At 36.6% G+C, this 20,766-nt stretch overlaps 3 protein-coding genes across 3 annotated transcripts in view; 2 read left to right on the top strand and 1 right to left on the bottom strand.

Moving 5' to 3' along the window:
• The window catches only part of Plap (phospholipase A2 activator protein), a 39,039-nt gene extending 24,701 nt beyond the window's left edge, over positions 1-14,338 (top strand). Inside the window, exons 10-12 of the mRNA XM_071597363.1 lie at positions 1,507-1,674; positions 3,144-3,484; positions 13,816-14,338. Of these exons, the coding sequence (XP_071453464.1) occupies positions 1,507-1,674; positions 3,144-3,484; positions 13,816-14,139 (833 nt within the window). The 3' untranslated portion in view covers positions 14,140-14,338. The remainder of the gene's footprint in view (positions 1-1,506; positions 1,675-3,143; positions 3,485-13,815) is intronic.
• On the bottom strand, positions 14,328-14,884 carry LOC139698486 (transcription elongation factor 1 homolog). The gene is made up of 2 exons (XM_071597364.1): positions 14,661-14,884; positions 14,328-14,589 (listed from the first exon to the last, which is right to left on the bottom strand). Exons 1-2 carry the CDS (start codon positions 14,774-14,776, stop codon positions 14,457-14,459), a joined length of 249 nt encoding a protein of 82 aa, XP_071453465.1. The 5' UTR covers positions 14,777-14,884; the 3' UTR covers positions 14,328-14,456.
• A 363-nt stretch (positions 14,885-15,247) lies between these two features.
• The window catches only part of LOC139698490 (LMBR1 domain-containing protein 2 homolog), a 31,773-nt gene continuing 26,254 nt past the window's right edge, over positions 15,248-20,766 (top strand). Inside the window, exons 1-2 of the mRNA XM_071597369.1 lie at positions 15,248-15,983; positions 16,144-16,346. Coding sequence (XP_071453470.1) covers positions 15,810-15,983; positions 16,144-16,346 — 377 coding nt within the window. The 5' untranslated portion in view covers positions 15,248-15,809. The remainder of the gene's footprint in view (positions 15,984-16,143; positions 16,347-20,766) is intronic.

A 20,766-nucleotide genomic window follows, 5' to 3' on the forward strand; every position in this document is an offset into this window, starting at 1 on the left:
GATAGGCATTGCTGATGCCATATTGGCAGTGTTTCTACATCTGAGACCAAGGGGTTCATTCCATTTATACAGTGAGGGAAATATTTGCCATTTACTGCATTGCTGATGTATCCTTTATTGTAAAAATCAATTTTGTTGAATTCGACATAATTTTGTTATATTTGCTATATTTCTTTGAGAAAGTTCAATCTACATTATTACTATCTATTACAGTTAAACTAAACTGCCTTAGGATTTCATCATGTGTACCATTCTTCCATCTGTATAACACCACATTCACTATATCTCAATCTCTTTAATGCCAAGAACAAAAAGTTTTTCCTAGAATCCATGCCAACAATGATAATGATAGCATATGTGAGACTACATATGACATTTTGGGACGAGCTACTTGTTAAGCCATTCTGATGTGGACATAACATTTCATGATGTGGTGTGGTGGCCTATTAAGTTAGCAAGTCACATTTCTTGTTGGTGACTCTGATAGTGGATTGTTTCGCAAATAAATGTATGTAAATATGTTGACATTAATGCTAATTACTTAAGATTTTATATCTGGTTGGCCAAAGTAATGCAATTTACCTGTGTGAGATGCTTCAGTTGATTCACCAGAGTAACGTAAAAAATTTGAAAAGTTATAGTTCTGAAGAGAATGCTAAAATCATGCTTTGCTATTGGAAGAATTAGGGGTTGTTGTAATCCCTAAGGGTAGAGTCGTTGGCTTCTGGCTTGAAGGCCCTGGTGTAATTCGATACGATGCCTCTGGGCGCCCCCCCTAGCTTCTGCCAAATCGATTTTTCCAGTGCCAGATCATCCTGGGAATCCACAGGGGGGGATAAGGGGGTGGCCGCCCTTTATTGCTTTGCTTATGCATGAATTTCATGTGCCATTGAGCTCAGTACTGGGCGAGCTCTACCCTCATCTATCTAACTGACCATTGGTTTAGCCACTGTGGTTTAATACAATAATTTCAGCAAAGCTTTTGACTTCCCTAATCAGATATATTGATTGAGATAAGGCCATAGCATGATCAAAATGTAAATTTCTCTCACGGAAGTAATCAGGTTTAGATTTTCTGATGGTTGGAAGCTTCTGATTGATGTAATTCCAGATTCTAGCGGCTCTTTCATAGCCTTCCAATTCCCATCAGCAGCATACATAAACCATTCCAAATACATTTAGATCTCAGAGTTTCTCTAATGATACCCAAAATTCGTTCTTTGATCTTACAGGTTTTGTAACAAAATCCTATTTTAAACACAAAGAGTTATCCTAGATTGTAATTGGTGCGTCAGTGCAGGCTTTGTGATTAATGTAATTTTTTCTGTCAAATCCTTAAAAACCTTCGGAAATTGTTGTTATTTTTCAAGATCTATGATTTTCCCCTTCTTAATGTGTTTGTAAAACATTTTCTTTGCAAATTTGGACTGGTTTAGTTCTTTTAAATATAAATTTATGTAAATGCTGATTTTTTTTATAACCTTTGATTGCCTGCTGTCTTTATAGAAAAACTTCAGGACTTCAATCGCCATTTGGGTCCTAATCCTGATTATGATAGTGTTCAAAATGAAGTTCTTGAAGAGCTAATGAAGATAGCTGCATTGGATGCGGCAGCGCCGCTTGTCTCTGATAAGCACTTGGAGGCCCTGAAGTGTATGCTGAGGTGGCCCCTTGGTGAGTAGCAAAGGAAGAGCGCAGCAGTGTGGTGCCACCCATTGCAATGCCCCTATGCCCTCAATGCCAGTGTCAGCCTGCGTTTGGCGTTCAAGTCCTCTGGACGGAATTTGCCTTTTTTTAATTAAATGTCTGATTGAAAATGCTGAGGGGACAAAAAAAAAGGTTTGAAATGAGTTGTGCAGTTAACCAAAAGTGAGAAAGGCTATTAGAATGGCATGGGAAAGGCTTTGCTTGGATTGCTAATGTTTTTCTCCTGCTAAAAATTGATTTCATTGTCAAAGATTGAGTAGTTTGAAATCTCAAATTTACACTATCCTTGAATTTGTTTTTTTTTAAATGTTACAGAATGCTCTCCGTATCAGTTAATTCAATGAAAACCACAAATACTCAATCCTGAGGAAAATATTTACTCAAGTTAACTGCTCTATGGAGATTACTAGCCAATTTGTATCACCTGCTTTCCAAGGTTTTGCTTATAACCGCAAATATTTAATGTTAATGAGTATGGATGAGTTGAAGTTACTTTCTGTTAATGCATTGGTTATTAAAACATATGTGAATACAATTTTTAAGCCTATCATTTGACTGGTTATCTAATAATCTAAACTGCAATAAACATTACACTTTTGTTTTTTCAGCAGGAGTGCCATCTAGCCATCCTATTTTAAAATAAACTAAATTACACCATAGTTGTTGATTGAACTTAGTTTATTACATACTACTTAACATAATGCTTCTTTCAAGTTCAACAAGAATAAACTTGTTTGTTTAAAGTTTTGGTGCCCCTAAACAATATGACATGAATTCACATTTTTTTTAGCTCTTCCCTTATAAAATGTAAATTAGAGGTTCACCATAGTGTCTATCCCTTCCGACCATCGGATACTGTCTGACGCATTTGGGGAAACATGGCCTAGCTGAGTACAAACTCACAGGAGTAGTAAACCTGTAACTGCATAAGTTTTCATGCATCTGAGTTTTGTGTTACATTTCCGCAACAGTACGCCTCACCAGCCATGTTTTCATGGCATAGGCAGCAGTGGCAAAAGGAAACCGAATATAATAATGATCCTGGCACTGTGCCTTTAATGAGAAATGAGCAAGTGACAAACAATGAAGATCAGTTCTTGCTCGCTCTCTCAATATATGTTGAAAATTAAGACTCTTATGGCACTGCGGAAGTGATCTAGATCCTTATTGGCTGCACAGTGTCAGTCAACAAAAAACTTGATGCATGGAAGCAAAGCTTATGACATGACACTACCATTGGCATTTAAAAGGATGATAGTTAGCCAATGGAAATAATAGTAAAAAACAAAACAAAGGAAAGTAATTGGGATCTCACAGGACTTTTAATTGAAGTAAATGTTCAGACTTGGGATTTGCTTGTTTACATTTGGAAATTGAGATGTGAATGTATAAATAGGATAAGAAATGAGTGTCGTCTCATTGGCTCTTTTTTCCAGACAAGCTCCACCCCGCTCTGGACATGGCTCGACTAGCGGTGAGGCATAAGACCATCAATGAGGCCCTGTTCCACTCTCCGCAAGAGGGGGAATTGGTCATTGGCGTACTCCAGAAGGCTTTGGATGTGTCTCCCACAACTACTGCACCTCTCCTCACATTTGCTTTGCGTCTTGCTGTGAACATGTTTTCTCACATATATGGCGAGGAATCAGCCGTTGCCCATTGGGACTTCATGTTATCGTCGCTCCTTGCACTCTCACCTGATCCAATAGGGTTAAGTGGTGGTGGCAATGACGATGGCAGTGGGGTGCAGTCACTACTCATGACTGCTCCCGTACAGGTGAGTTTTATGGATTCCATCAACCCATCAGCTATATATGTACCTTGTGCTTACCTGTAGCAATCCATGGCACTTCTTTCGGTCTTCATTTCCACAGTGTTAGGTTGCACATGAGGTAGAACATTGCATTATTTTTGCTTGGGAAAGTAAAAGTTAGTATCTTGATTAATAATTCTCTTAGGATTCATTCAGCTTTTGAAATTACATCTGATTCTTAATTCCATTTTGTGCATTCATGTTGAATAAGAATCCATAACAATTTATGAAGGATTGAAAGATTATGAAATTTGATGCTCTTTTCAGTCTGTCAAAATGGAAATAATTCAATATAAAGTTTTGCTTTTTGAAGTTTACTCCTTGGAATTGTTGTATTTTGGCAATTTTTTGGGACAACGAGGTAAAATGATAAATTATTCATTTGGATAAATGGTTCAACCAAAAGTAATATCTTAGGTATTTATTCCAATTCAATTACAGTAAAGTCTCGATTACCCATTCGCTAATGGGTGCATTATGAAGCTTGATTAACTGAAATATGCTGAAAATATGGTCATGATATAGACAGATATATGGGAGACTCATTTGTATTTGGATATATTTCATTCTTTGTGATTAATTTTGTTTTCTTTAGCTGTGAAAAGTTGCAGTTTTTCAGTCATTTTTTTACAAGGTTTGACTTAACAATTGTTTGGAAAGCTAAACCAATCATGCAGCCAGACAGGAAAGAAACAAATGACTGGCAGCGGACTAATTACAAAAAGAGGCACTAATGCTCGTTAATATTCATCACATAATATACCGATTGAAATATTGTAGTGCAGAGTGTTAATGATTTATTAGTTGCATGGTAAAAACTCCCGTAATTGTTCTCATGCTAAGGAGAATATGAAGTTCTGAGGGCTAATGAATGCTAGGGGAATGATAATGGGGAAAGTGTACAGAGGACACAAAAATGTTTAAATTACATTAAATACTATTATTGACAACTTTTGATATTTTCAAAATTGAAAACTTGTAAGTAAGCCCTCATATTTCAAACCTGTATTTTTTAAGTCTATAAAAGTTCAGTGCATTTAATTATTATCTTTAAGATTGTAGCTTCATTTAAATTTTGAGTTTCTGGGAAGAACAGCAAGGATAATCTGTACAGATAATCGAGGGTTCATATTAAATATGTATGTAGGAATTTTGCATTGCTGAATTAATGAAGTACAAGGTCTGTTCAAAAAGTATGGTGAATTTTGAATTCTCGCGGGTTACGTATATTTGATTTCTGAATTTTTTGTGACGTTATGTTGGTACTTACATCTCACTTATGCCAAAAAGTTCGGCCATTTTGAATGTTCAGTTAACAGTTGACAGCTGTTTTACTTGGATGTGTTTTGGCTTGTCTTCGATTTTTGCCTGTTCCAAAAAAAGGATCAAAGAATTTCTATCAAATTTTGTGTGAAAAACAATATTAAGTGCACAGAAGCATTCCAAATGTTGACTGTGGTATATGTAGAAGCTACCTTGGACCGAAGCAACATTTATCGGTGGTACAAAATGTTCTCAGAGGGCCAAGGAGACGTGAACGACGAAAAGCATGCCGGACGCCTGAGCATGTCAACAAAAGAAAAACTTTGATGAAGTTAAGAAAATAGTATTGGCCAATCGTCGAATCGCCATTAGAGAAGTTGCTGAGGACCTAGACATATCCATTAGCAATCGATTTTTACCAATGATTTGGGCATGACACGGGTCGCCGCGAAATTTGTGCCAAAATTGCTCAATTTTGACCGGGAGAAGCACATCGGATGCCATTCACCATCTTTTATGGTTAATTGACAGTCAAAGAAAATATACCACAGTCATCTTTATCGACATCAAAGGTGCATTCGAGCCGGTTTGGTGGCCTTCAGTTATACAGGAGCTCCAAACCCTAAAGATCCCAGCTAATCTAATGAAGCTTCTGATAAGCTATTTTAATAATAAAGAGGTCAGATACGCCACTCAAACAACAAAAACAAGCAAGATTTTAACAAGAGGCTGTCCACAGGGGTCGGTTCTTGGCCCGTTATTCTGCCAGGTACTCAGAAGAGACTTCCCTATTGGGTGCGAGCTCATTGCCTTCGCAGACGACATGGCCCTGACGATAGAAGCAAGCACCAGAGCCAAAATGGAACCCATGATTGTGGAATGTATATATATAATAATTGAAAACTCGGCAACTGAGAACAAATTAACAATATCGACAGCTAAAACCCAATACATGATCTTCGGAAGCAAGATTGCTAGGGACCCTACTGTGAAAATTTATAATAAAAATATGAAAAGGGCTTACATATTTAAGTACCTCGGAATTAAGTTAGATGAGAAATTATCCTACCAAGCCCACATTAACTACACCACCAATAAAATAAATAAAATTTTCCAGGCAGCTCGGAGATACTGCAGGTTTAAGTTCAGCACCGACTCCTTAATAACCATCTACAAAGGAGTAACAATTCCCATCGCCACCTATGGCTGCGATATTTGGGTTCATAAGATCGACCTAAGTAGAATCGACCGTAAACTAAAAGAAGCTCAAAGGCCCTGCCTGTTATCAATGTGTAGGGGCTACTCTACGGTCAGCACTGATGCGTTGTGTATAATTTGCAGACTACCACCCTTAAAATACGAGATCCTGGAAAGAAATGCTATTATCAAATTACAATCTGGACGAAGGGCTAAACACTTCAACCTTGAACTTAATGAACATCAATACATAAGGAAAATTGTCTTAAAAAGAGACTGAGGGAAGAATCCATCATTCAGTGGCAATCTGACTGGGATAACAGTGATAAAGGCTCATACACGAAGGGCATTTTCCCTGTTATTTGTGATAGATTAAAACTAAAAATCAACCTTTCATATAAATCTACTCAAATGCTATCAGACTATGGAAATTTTTCAAATTACCTTCACAAAATTGGGAAATTGAGAACTAACCTATGTGATATTTGCTTAACAGAGGACACCGCCAAACACAGAATTGAAGAATGTTATCCGTTATGAAAGAACAAGACTAGAAATATGGCATAACATGGCAGCGAAGAAAATTAAATTGCGTGAAATATTATTATTCTGTTTAAATACCAATTGTAAACTCCTATTTGATTTTGTCACATAGGTGGTAATTAAGTAATTAAGCAGACACATCTAACACATTTTATAGCCAGTGTAAATTTTCCTATTTAACGTTCCTTACAACTTGGCGAAAAATCAAAATATATCATACATTCACAATACAAACTATTTTTATCTGTATATATTATGTTGTATGTTTCTGTACTTGTGCTGATTATTGTGAAAATATGTACTAATTGTACTTGAAGTGCCTAAATTCTTATGTTCTGTGTATTCTGTGAATGGTTAAGCGTGTAATTTCAAATGTATCATTATGTATTTATTGGAAAGTTGAGTGTATGAGTGTTTGAAAGTTGTGAGTATGTAAATAACTGTTTAAAAATCTCATATCGGATAACTTTGGCGATTGAAGATAAAAGGGGAATTTAAGCGTGAGCAGGTATCCCCTCAATCAACATATAGGTGTTGTATAACTATGTATGTTGCTACCGGAATAAACTAGGAAGGGTCTCTACTCCTACCACACCCATTAAAAAAAAGTGCATTAACATTGCTAATGAGGTGTTGGACTCTGTCCATGACAACCCAAATTTTCTCTGGAGGGTTTTAACGGGTGACGAAGCATGTGTTTATGGTTATGACGTGGAAACTAAAGCTCAATCATCCCAATGGAAGCTGTAGCAAGAGCCAAGACCAGAAAAAGTGCGATAAGTTTAGTCGAATGTGAAAGTTTTGCTTACAGTTTTCTTCGATTGCAAGGGCGTGGTGCATCATGAGTTGTTGCCACAGGGTAGAGTGGTAAATAAGGAATATTACCTGCAGGTTATGTGCAATTTGCACGAAGCAATCCGCCACAAATGTCCGGATTTGTGGAAGAACAAAAATTGGCTCTTGCACCTTGACAACGCCCCTGCTCACACATCGTTACTTGTTTGCAAATTTTTGGCCAAAAACTACAAACTAATAATGCCGCAGCCACCATATTCCCTAGATCTGGCCCCCAGTGACTTTTTCTTGTTCCCAAAACTGAAGAGGCCCATGAAAGGACGACACTACCCTACGATTGATGAGATAAAGACTGCATCGAAAGAGGAGCTGGACAAGATCACAAAAAATGATTTTTTTAAGTGCTTCAAGGATTGGAAAAAACGTTGGCACGAGTGTATAATATCTAATTGGGATTAATTTGAAGGGGACAAAATAGATATTCATGAATAAATACATAATTTTTGAAAAAACACAAAGTCGCGATACTTTTGGAACAGACCTCGGTAGATACATTTGCGTTATTTTGAATTCTTGTGCTCCAAAAGAAGCAGTAGACGGATAGTCATCTTTATTTTGGGGCAAGATTGAGATTATGAAGTCTCTTCTACCACCTACCTCAGTACACACTACTTGAAACAAAGCAGTTTGAAGATTGCCTCATTTAATATCCCTCTTATCTTGAGATTTAGTTGCTCAAACTTTGAAGCAAAACCTTTCACACACCATCCATGGAGTTTAAGTATCATTGTTGATACTGTCATTATTGATGAGGGATAGTTATCAAACAGCCTTGCATTTAATGGCTGAACTAAAAGATGTTATGATATCATATGTGCTTGGCGTGGTTTAGCGTTATTTCCTGTACAAGGTTTCATGGTAGCCTAGTGGGTAAAACCTCTTGTCTAATGACTGGGGGGACCATATCCAGGTCTTAAGTGGGTCTAAATGCACCCAGTTTGCACATGTGCAAATAATCAAGTTTTAGATTTTCTAGTACAAGCTGCAGGTGGCATAGAGAAAGACCCTGCTGTCCACAACCTTGCTACTGTGCAAATTTCACACTGTGTAGTGCTTAATATGAGATAATCTGCCACCCAACCCATCAAAATCAGTTGACAGTTCATAACTGTTCATTGGTTATTTCTCATTCAACTCCCATTTGGTGACCATTCACCGTAAACACCTGTGAAAATAGAGTAGTGGCAATGGGAATGATTTTGGAGTAACTGTAGATCGAGTATGATGCTTTTCTTTTGTTACAAGTGTCCAACTGAATCGTAAATACGTTTAGAGGAGGCATTTATGCTTGGCTGCAATGCATGTGTATGTGATTCTGCATAGAACACACAGGTGAAATCGAATTGCCAAAGTTGTGTATGTTATAATATAAACAAAACAAGTAATTTCCCACACTTTTCATTTCGGTGTTACGGTATTGGCATTTAGTAGATTAATTGAATGGCTGAATGATGACGTTCAACGTCGAAACCTGGGTCTTGTTTTTTAAATAAAGTGTGTGGAATTACAAAGTCAATTATTTCATTACATTTCAATATTTGATTGAATGGCATTTTATGAAAAATTATCTATGTCTGCATGTGTAAGGAATCAGTCTTATGTTTGACATTTACATTGCCGGTTCGTTTCAACTTACCAAATTGCACCAATAATATATATATATATTTATATAATAGTGGCCGCCTCTAATTGGTGGAAATGTACCATAATGAAAAATAATGAAATTATAATTTTTCACCACTATTTATTTCGTGAAACGTATTTCAATGTTAATGCACTGCAGGCACATTTCAAGTTAAGTAGTCCATCTGTGCTTACAAGGGCTAAAAGTGCTTACAAGAGAGAGCTTGGCTACATAAAAATAGTAACTCCCTCACAGTTAGGTTGTTAGGTAAAAAAACTACACAGGCACTCATTGCTGGGATTACCTCACCTTCTGGTACTCTGCCAACAAACCGATGTGTAAATGGTCTAAATTACCATTCTTAGGGAAGATTAGCTACAAAATTTCCAACCTTCTCCCCAGACATGAATGCAAACTGTCCTTTTATTCTCTAGTGAAGTGATGAATAGTTGCAGGGGTAGCTTTGTGGGATTGTTCCATAATGAATAGTGTTAAAAGAAAACTTTTTAACTGGTGGAAACTGAAGATTCCATAAACTCTTCCACACTGTAATAGCATTTATCCATGAGAAAGTGTTAGAGATATTTCTGAAGAGTAGAGTGTACACTTCAGAAAGTACACCCAGAAGGAGCAGATTTTATGCCTGGTGGCAGTTAGTTAAAAATTTTAATAGCATTGGCTGAACAAATGTGTGTCAACACACTGTCGAGTATTATGCCCATGTACTTGAACATTGGTGATCAGTTGTTTCATATTATCCTTGACGTACATACATAAGTAATAAATATATAGACAAGGTAAAGTTAGAAATTTCAATTCTTTAAAATAAGGCTCGCAAGTTTACCATTGGGGTATTTTTGCTATATGCCTAATATATCTCTTTTACATTATCAAAACTCTATGGAAGCCAGGTGATGCTCAACAGAAAATATTTTCATAGCTCATAAGTGGTGTTTATATGCATAGAGCAGCATTTCAGGAACAAACTTTGTTGAGCGTGTGAGGACTCTGTCTCGGATGCCTCGCTAAAAATGATGAAGATATATCCCACCCCACTTCTCACACTCGTTCTTTGAATTTGGTATCAACAATTCTGACCTACATATGAAACACTCCGCAGGGAGCACACTTTAAACATTCAACTCCACTTTTACCGTAATCATCCACTTTGTCTTCAGCTTTACTTAAAAATGAATAACGTTAGAACAAAACTTTGTAACTCAACATGAAAAATAAGCTTTATTGTGACCTAGGTTTCACTGCCGTGTAGGCCTGAAGATGCTGTGCCGAAGTGAAACCTGGTTCACAATAAAGCTTATTTTTCATGTGGAGTTACAAAGTTTTGTTCTAACGTTATTCATTTTTAAGTAAAGCTGAAGACAAAGTGGATGATTACGGTAAAAGTGGAGTTGAATGTTTAAAGTGTGCTCCCTGCGGAGTGTTTCATATGTAGGTCAGAATTGTTGATACCAAATTCAAAGAACGAGTGTGAGAAGTGGGGTGGGATATATCTTCATCATTTTTAGCGAGGCATCCGAGACAGAGTCCTCACACGCTCAACAAAGTTTGTTCCTGAAATGCTGCTCTATGCATATAAACACCACTTATGAGCTATGAAAATATTTTCTGTTGAGCATCACCTGGCTTCCATAGAGTTTTGATAATGTAAAAGAGATATATTAGGCATATAGCAAAAATACCCCAATGGTAAACTTGCGAGCCTTATTTTAAAGAATTGAAATTTCTAACTTTACCTTGTCTATATATTTATTACTTATGTATGTACGTCAAGGATAATATGAAACAACTGATCACCAATGTTCAAGTACATGGGCATAATACTCGACAGTGTGTTGACACACATTTGTTCAGCCAATGCTATTAAAATTTTTAACTAACTGCCACCAGGCATAAAATCTGCTCCTTCTGGGTGTACTTTCTGAAGTGTACACTCTACTCTTCAGAAATATCTCTAACACTTTCTCATGGATAAATGCTATTACAGTGTGGAAGAGTTTATGGAATCTTCAGAACCCTGAAACGGCTGATTGTTTGTTCTCTGACTTTTCCTATATTTTACTTTGTGAAGTCCAAGGACCAATAAATATATTATTATTATAAAGCTTCGATATCCTGGAACATTAAGCAATCATGCAACAGAACGAGATGGAAAATTTTGAATGATTCTACTTTTATCAGCCTTTCTCCCCTAAGCACGAAAAACAGTCAATAAAGACAAGCAGTCCTGATACAATGACTGATATGATCCTCAGTCACACCACCTCCCAATACTTACACACTAAACACTCCCCGTCCATTGAGTATTTATTACCTCTTCTGATTTTGCACTGTGTTTATATACAAAGCCACTCTGGACTTAAACATTCGTGTATTACCTGAAGGTGAAATGCATTTTATTAAATAAATATGTGTGAATTATTATTATTTAAAATTAAAATTTCATTATTTTGCACAATGCATCCATAACGGTGTTGATAGATAACAGCATTTGATGACATAAATACTTTTAACAACCTCATGCTATGATAAGATTAGAGTGCATTTAAATTGGAGAGTATGATGAGATATTTTGCTAGGCTTAATGCTGAATTTGAGATCAATGGAAGGAACATGCGCTTCACTGCGTTACTGAGTGTTTGAGATTGAATTTGAAATTTTGTTATATTCCAACAATCTATTTCCAATAATGAAGTTTGTAATACTGCTGTTGGAAATACTGCAGCATGTAATGAGTATGGCATATGATGTATTCCATTGGTTATGTTCTTGTAATGCAGAATGACTTGGGCAAGTTACACAAGAGTTGATTCAAGTGTGTTCAAACATTAATAAGAGAAAGATATTTTTTGCTTAAAAAGGGACACTTAGCAGTGTAAGAAATGTATAATAAGTTACAGGTTGTGTGCAAATTGTATGAACTTAAGGTCTGGTAATTGAATTACATCGAAACAGCCACACTATGTTTAAGCACGGTTGTATACAAGGACTTTAATGGACATTGAGCCAGTCAAGTTGATCAGTCTTGATTATGGGTGTACCGTGTCTTATAGTGGTTGCTATATGAGTCATACTAGTCACTACTTGTGGATTAACACGAGCAAAATAACAATATTAAATATATTGAAGCTGCTTCAACAAATTGTTTTGCAAATAATTTAGTGAATATTTGATTGGGAAGGGGTAGGAGTATTTTATTTAGAAGTTAATTCTGAAAATAAATAAATAGCATTACTGGCTAGAATAGAAATTTATTCTCCATAGGCAAGTAAGTTGCATGCTTTTATGACAATGAGCCCATACAGAATTAATTACACAATTTTATGGATAACTATCATCAGACATTTTTCAGACTTTATTTTATATTTTCCCAGCAAAAATTCCAATGATTTCATACAGTTTTGTACTTTGTTTTACATGAATTCACAACACACACACACACACACACATATATATATATATATATATATATATATATATATATATATATATATATATATATATATATATATATATTTTTTTTTCCAATCAGTTTAACAATACACTGACATCCATCATGATTATTACCTACTATTTAAGCCTTTACACTACAACTACAGAAATTAGATAATTGATCTAATGAAAAATTAAAATATGAGAATTTGTTCGAACTAAAGAAAGATTTCATTGATGTAAAAACAAGATCAGGTAAAATGCTTAGGTTTTTACTTTGCATCATTGATGGTACTCATTTTTATGATTCATTCTTTTTGTAAATACTTATTTTAAGAGGAAAATCCTAAGCAAAAGTGCATATGCATTAACATATGTTGAATTTTGTCATAGTAAACTTATGAGTTTATTTACTTGGTCATCTCACAACAATTTGAGCTATTTAAATGCCCAAAAAATTATGGAAAGGCTATTTCTTTAACAGCCAATGGCAAGACTTGAACAGAGAGAATTGGGCTTGGTTGCATGTTTGGCCCTTGCAGTTTTTATACCATATGGTTGTCATATTATATGGCCTTATCTACATGAAGTGCATTCCCAAGGAATGCAATGTATATAATTCTCTGTGGCTCAGGCAGAACAAATGGTACTCCTCTTTCGATTTCTTATATTATATCTACTCTCATTATTCATTTCACATCAATGCAGTATTGATAATTTGACAAGTTCTAATTTAATGTAAGTTGAATCATTTCTAATTTATTCATATGGCTGGTAGTATGTCATATCAGTTGATGAATTTAAATATAGTTAGATAAAACATAAGGTATCAGAGTATCACAATTGTGTATATAAATATACATTAATATTTAAATATGTATGTCTATAGTAGATTGTATGTATGATAAACTGCTCGTCAGCCTCTGGCAAGCATAAATACAAGTACCATGGAGTATTGTCTCTCTGAATTCAAGTGCCACCAAATATTTTGTTAAAATCGTTTATACTTTTACCTCTAGTAATATTTATTTAAAAATCTTCATTAATGTTCATAGTAAATAGATTGTATCCGTGTCTGGTGTTACAGCTTTGAGAGTAGAGCATTTGACTGCTGAATGGAGGAATCCAGGTTCAGTTCTCAAGCTACCATTTTCTGGGTACCTAGGGTAGGCCACAATGGTCCCACCCCTTTGAGCCTGGATGTATTTCACATACGCTAGTGCTTAATACTAGTGCACTGTACTCCCTCTGGTCAAGCCAAACCTCAGGCTGAAGACTGTTGTTAGATGCTAAAGAAGTAGAGCAAAATTACGTACCATTTCACCATCCTCCTCCTTCTAATAGCAAACTTTTATTCTTTTAGGTTGCCTTATCAACACTTTTGCTCAACTTATCAGTGGCGTTTAGTGGCAAATTGGGCAGCACGAAGGGATTTACAGAACAGCGCGATAAGCTGCTAGAAATATCCATCGAAGTTTTGTCAAGGTTAAAAGATTCAGAGGCGCAGTTTCGAGCTGTGGTAGCATTTGGAACTCTGATCTCAACATACGTTTCCACTCCATCATGTCTACTGCAAGAAGAAACTATGTCATCAATCAAGAAAATTTTGAGTGATATCTCCGAAGAAACGAAGTTACCTAAACTTAAAGAATGTGCTATGCAGCTGAATAAACAATTGATGTGTTGATAATCATAGAATAACAGTTCTCTCCAGTGGCTTTTGGAACTGCTTACTTTTTGATTTAACAATTCAGTGTATTTGAAAGGTAGGCAAATCTTATTTCAGTTATCATGTGCATTCACATAATTGGACGTTAACTTCATCTGTTTACTGGGTGGTCTCCAAAAACGGAGGATCGGACATTAATAAATACATTATGCAAGAAAACAAATATTTTTAATTGTAAACAGATTCATTTTCATGAACAAAACAGTAGAATATATCAAAACAATAATAAATTATCAATTAGACAGTGATGTGGCTTCGGTCAACCCACATAGTCATCAGTTGGCATTTTCGCAAGCATCAATCCAATCGTTGTAAACATCTACGGGTTCGGACAATAGGTTAATTGTTGTTTGGAAATCTTCTAAGCACACAGTGCAAGTTATCCTTGCGGTGTTGCGGCATTTGTCCCTAAACACGAGAAATTAATTAATCTATATTTCAACCTCGAAAAGGTTGCGATATAGATTGTAGTTACTCACATTTTTACTTCACAAGATTTTTCGTGGTTGCAAAATGGACAGTTAAATTGGGTGTCCAAAGGTTCGATGGCTTTTCTTTTAGGAGGGGGTTTTCGCTTGCTCTTTCGTCGTCCCATGCTGCTTTAGTGCTCAGAACAAATCCGTAAATTTAAAAATTTCCACTACCCACTTGCCCAACTAGGAGGTGAAGCAATTGTAGCAGAAATCTTTTACAACATCGATGGTCACGCCGATCTTGGGAGATGGCAGGACTATCATTGATTCGAGACTTTGCTGATACTGTTATCTTTACATCCACGCTTGCCCAATGACTATTATTTTTTAATTCTAGAAATTGCATGGAACTATTAGCATTTGATTTGTTTGGTAACATTTCACTCGATCAAAAGATCACTCGTTTGCTTAATCATTTTCATTTAATGATGCATTCATGTCAGATTAATAGCGAAAGTATGCTCGAGGACCGTGTAGGCCAAGTATACAGTAGCGCCTCGCAAATTCTATGTGGCATTGTTACAAATCGTTTTCACCCCAGTGGGCAGTAGGACTGGCACATATTATTCGTCTCCTCATCCAGGCTCCTCTACAAAACAGAAGTCGAACGAAGTCGTTTGCGGGATCAATACCATGTTTAGGGAAGTTACGTCAGGTTGTCAATTTTTTATTTTAATTTTGTCATAATTTGTATGTTTGCCATTAGCAAAATAATATATATCTGTGTGGGAATGTGGGCTTTGTAAGAAGTAGGAAAATGTTGTGATATAAACGAGTGATAATGGTACGTAAGTACTGTGGCGAATGTTCTGCGTTTCATAGTTTTGAATGAAATATGGCCTTACTATTAGGCAAATGCGTCGACGTATTCATTTAATGGCAATTGCATGTTTTCAAGCATGTCTGATGGATCCAGTGTGAACCGGGAATATTTACCTGTTCCTCGGGGAATAATACAGTACCAGGATTTTCCTCACTTTATGTTAAGCAAGCCAATGTTGATGCCCTTAAAGCCTGTGTCTTTGAAAAAACTGGAACAACTACAACACGAAATACAGAGGAAAGTTAAAACTGAAGAAATCGGCCATGAAACATTTCAGTGTACTCGTGAATAATTTTTATTAGAAGATCCCATATTACAACCAACTTGTCAGGATGTCGTTAGGCCCATTGCTTACGGAGGTCATCGTGACGTTTATTTTAGCTGCTAGCTTGCTCTACAAATACGGGAATTGGTTCAAGCATCATGTTATAGTTACAATTTCCGTTCTGATTGCTTGGTACTTCTCATTTTTAATCATTTTTGTGCTCCCTCTTGATGTCGCATCGGTAAGTATAGTTTCGTATATTCTATACAATCTTGTACGATTCCGATTTTTGTATTATGCCGATGTTAGTGCATTTTGAAATACTTAAACCAACACAATATGTTCACAGCATAAGTTGTCATTTTAGAAATCTAGTGTTATCTTGAATTAAATTTTTCCAGACCGTGTTCCGTCAGTGTATACATGAGACTATAGATGGGAATGCCAGTCTCTTGGATAACCTTATCCAAAACGGCGGTGTTATTGATGGCAATATCACACCACCAATTAATCACACTTGTGAGCAACCTTGGGGCAGTGTTCCAGAGGGAGTATTTCCTAATCTGTGGAGAGTTGTGTATTGGACATCTCAGTGTCTAACATGGTAAAGTGTAGGACATAATAATTACTTTAAACATTTCCTAAGGAGGTGAAGATTCATAAATTTTGTGAAGCTCTTCGCTTCTTTTATTTTCTGAACTTTCAAAAACAATCCGGAACACATAATGAGAAGATACCAGAACTAATTATTCCACGCTATCATACCAGCATACGGGAATATGTATTTGATTTTTGAGTTACCTGATCTTTTTCGTTTTTATATTTAGAGAGTTCGAATTCCGTAGTTACCTTTTTTTCTTTTCCTGCCACCATCTCTCTTTCTTCCCAGTAATGTAGTCACTGCATCAATTCCTCCAATAATTTATTCTCTTAAAACTCCAATATTCTGAAAAGATTTTGTTTTTTGCTGTGCAAGTTAAGATTGTCTTGCATTCACGAGATTAAAACTAAATACCTGAACACATTACAAAAGTTATCATTGTAATTTCCCCTTGTCTGGGTGAACAGGAGGTATTTCCTGATATTGGGTGAAAATCCTTTCCCCTGACTTATCCATTTTTTTATACGGTATTATCTAAATGTGATATCAAATTACTCACCATATGCTTGTGCTACTTTATGGAAATGGTTGATTTCAATCATGATTCCTCTAGTTTTTTTCTCAGATGATAGTTTCCCTCTCAAGTGAACCCTTTTCTCCCTCGGTTTGTATAATCTTCATAATGAACGACGAAAACTTTCATTGTTTTCATATTCATGCATGACCAGTGTTGGACATTTTCATATCATGGGAAACCAAATTAAGAATGCACTGTGCCCTTTATCATAAATTTAATATGAATGAGTAGGTAACTAATTCATATTTTAATAGATATTAAAATCCTAAGGAACAAAAACAACATTGGTACTTGATATTTTAGTACCCTGCAAGCCACCGGTAGGGTGTGTGGCAGGGGGGTGAATACATACCTGGCTAATTTTGATCCACAAATGACCCTACTGCGCTCGGACAATGTTATTCTGATCCCTTATCGTTTGTGGTTATGATGACATCTTAAATCTATCTGTCCTACCCTTAATCTTCTACTTTTATTGATATGATCTCACCTATCGTTGTACAATTGGGGTAGTAATACATTTTCTACATCATCGCTAAAGAGACATCCTTGCAGTTTATGGAAAAGATTTAATCTGTAATTAAACCGTCAGTCTGTGAGTGATTCCCCGCCTAGCTCCTCTATGCTGCACGCAATCCAATTTGGCAATCAATCCAATTTCGTGAGGATCCCATGTACTAGCAGCATATTCTACATGTGGCCTAACCAGTGGAAGATAGCATTTCTCTTTGACCTTTTCATCACATTTATCCAGTACTCTTCCAATAAATCCTAATTTTTTGTTAGCTTGTCCACATGTTCCCTGCATGTGTTTCACGCTGAAGAGGTCGTGAATGAGGGTAATGCCCAAGTATTTTACGGAGTCTAGTACACGTTCCATTTCGGTGTTCCCAATGCAGTAGGCTTTCTGGAGGGAATTACTCTCTTCCCAAAAATTCTTCACTATGCACCTTATTAAGTTAAATTCTAATTGCCAAGTGTTACACCAGCACTATAAGGCATTTAGGTCATTCTGCTCATGCAGTGTAAGAATTCATTATTAATTGAACAGGTGTTGATAATATTTTTAACATGGCATAGGAGATTGTTGGAAGCATAGGTAGGTACTGAAGTAAAACAAAAATCTACTTAGAGCAAAAAATAGCCTATTTTATTCTTCTATAGCTTATCCATCAATGTCCATATTGTGACCTATTGCTGAATGACTCCATGACAAAACCCTCTCTCTCCAAGTGCTTAGTGGGTCGGGGAGGGTGGTCCATTCCGACCCTAGCCCCTTGACCAATGAATAAGATGGGAGGTCTGTGGTCTGCCATTCATGTTGATGCTAGATCTTCAGTTCATTCTCCTTAAGCATGTGTTTCAAAGAATTTAGATGGTCTAGTACAAGTAGATGAATGGTGGTAGTCAGATCAGATAGCTTTTTCCTGTGACATTGACCACTGCGCCTAGATCTGCATTCCTCCAGTTCCATACTCCCTTCCTTAAATCTTTGCCGGTACAGGAGGCTTATTAAAAAATATACGGTGCACTCTTAACCACACATTCTGGTTTCCCATGAATTTCACTGTGATAAGGAGATGGAAGTCTGAAGCTGCTCTAAATTTAAAATGTACCAAATTCCTATACGAGGATTTTTGATTCCACAATTCAGGAAACTCCCATGAATTCTGAAATTATTATATATCTTAAATTAGTCAAAAGAACATTCATTTTTGTTATTCAAAGCAATTGAGGGCTACATATTTATGTATATAATTTCACCCCTAAGACTCATACTGCATTATGTTTTAAACTGCTTAGTGCCTATAAATTGGGGGAGATATTTTGGCCTTTCAGAACTTTTTCAGTGGGTCAATGAAACAATAGGATGAGTATCATGTCATACAAACCATGGTGATCAAGGTTTATTGACTGTAGCTATATGAGTAGTACCTTAAAGAAATTGCATGGATGCCTCAATTAATATCCCCACTATTCAGCTGTGGGTTTGGATGGTGGGTGGGCTGCATGAAACATCGAGAAAATCTTCCCTGAAAACCCCAAAGAAGAGGGAGAAAGATATTTTTCCTCCACCTTAGAGCACTGGAGTGGGCCAAAGTAGTGGTTTGTTTTTGATTGATGCTTTGTTATTTAGAAACATGTCCACTGTATCTTGGAAGCAAGGGATGGAAATTAATTCTAAATCAAATGCTATCTTCTATCTCAAATTGAGTAATTTCCAAAGAAACTGCGGGAGATGCCGCAACAGTAACTTTTAACGGAGTCATCAGCATGACTTGCGTACGACTACGAATGCCGGTGACATTGTATGTACGGTATTTCGTCACAACATCTTGTTCCTTTAAAAGCCCCAAAATTTCAGAGTTTAAGAGGACGCCTCGGTAGCTTACGTGGCTAAAGCACTCGACCGGATATTGAGGGATCTGGGTTCGAATCCCAGTCAAGGCAAATGATTTTTACACTCTGAAATTGTTGCATTCAAATTGAGTAGCTTCAGGCGTGATGTGGTGGAAGTCAAACATAATGAATAACTGATCGTAGCACTTTTCCGCTTGATAATCCACTTATTCCACTTCCACTTGTCGATTGGAAATGTGCTAAGAACAGTTATTCATTACCTTCTATCTCCATAACTCACTGTGAATTCCTAGTATCTGTAAAAGTGTTGGGTTTCAAAATTTACTGGGAAATGCATCTGCATGCATAATAGATCTTGTGTATTTATTTGTGCTGTTTTGAATCCATTCTCATTATAAAAAAATTGTTCCGGAACCCCTTGTTACTTTTTGAGTTTGGTTGACCAAAATGAATGAATGAGGTAAAAATATGGACAGTTTTATTTTTTCAATAAATGTAGGTCATGGTAGTCCAGGGGTAGAATGTGGGACTACTGACTAGCGGGCCTGGGTTTGATTCCCAGGCAAGGCTCTCTGGGCACTCTTGGCTAAACCCAAGCTATGTGACTTTGCATGTACCAGACCTTCTTGGGAAACCATAACCGGCACTGGGTAAGGGACTGGCTCACCTACCCTGCCGATTGTGAATTACACACTCTGTATAGGCCTTAGTACTGGGTGAACTCTACCATCACCTACAAAACCAACATTTGGGTTGATTATTGTGTTTATGGTTTTTTTACATACATTAAAGTATGTAATGAAAAACACAGCATGCTACAAACAGCTTGTCTTGATAAATGGTTGAGGCCCATAGTATGTGGAAATCCATTTGAAAAGCACAAAGAAATAATCAAAGACTAGACGAATTGATGAAGAAATAATCATCATAGAAGAATTGATGACAAAAAAATTAGCACTGAAAGAAATTTATACCTCTCAGCCCACTGAACAACAGTGTTGGTGATGCATAAAATACTCAGGGAAAGCCTTAATCTTCATTAAAAAACTCCTCGAAGCCTTGAATACAACAACAGCTTCTTACAGCAAAAAATCTCTAAAAGCCTACTACCATCAGTAAAAGATCCCCACACTTCAACGAAGTGAAGTTTACCGTCAACCATGTGGGGGTTGTGAGGCATCATATATTGGACAGAAGGGAAGAATTCTACAAGCAGAGGAGCATCGCTGGGACATCATCAAAGGAACAGGAGTGTCACAGTTCGCAGCCTATCTCCTCAGTTAGGGTCATCATGTGGACTACATGCTGTGTTGTGTGCAAGGGGACACGGATGGACATCTGAGAACCATTGGCCATTCTGAACAGTGTACAAAGAGAGGAAAACACCACCAAACAACTAACTTTTCCCTCTCTATTCCCCCATCCTAGACATTCCGTAATTACTACCTAAGAGCGACTAATGACCTCTACCACCTCCCCAAACTC

Source organism: Hetaerina americana, unplaced genomic scaffold (assembly GCF_022747635.1).
Source record: "Hetaerina americana unplaced genomic scaffold, ioHetAmer1.1.p SCAF_87, whole genome shotgun sequence".
NCBI classification, from domain to species: domain Eukaryota; kingdom Metazoa; phylum Arthropoda; class Insecta; order Odonata; family Calopterygidae; genus Hetaerina; species Hetaerina americana.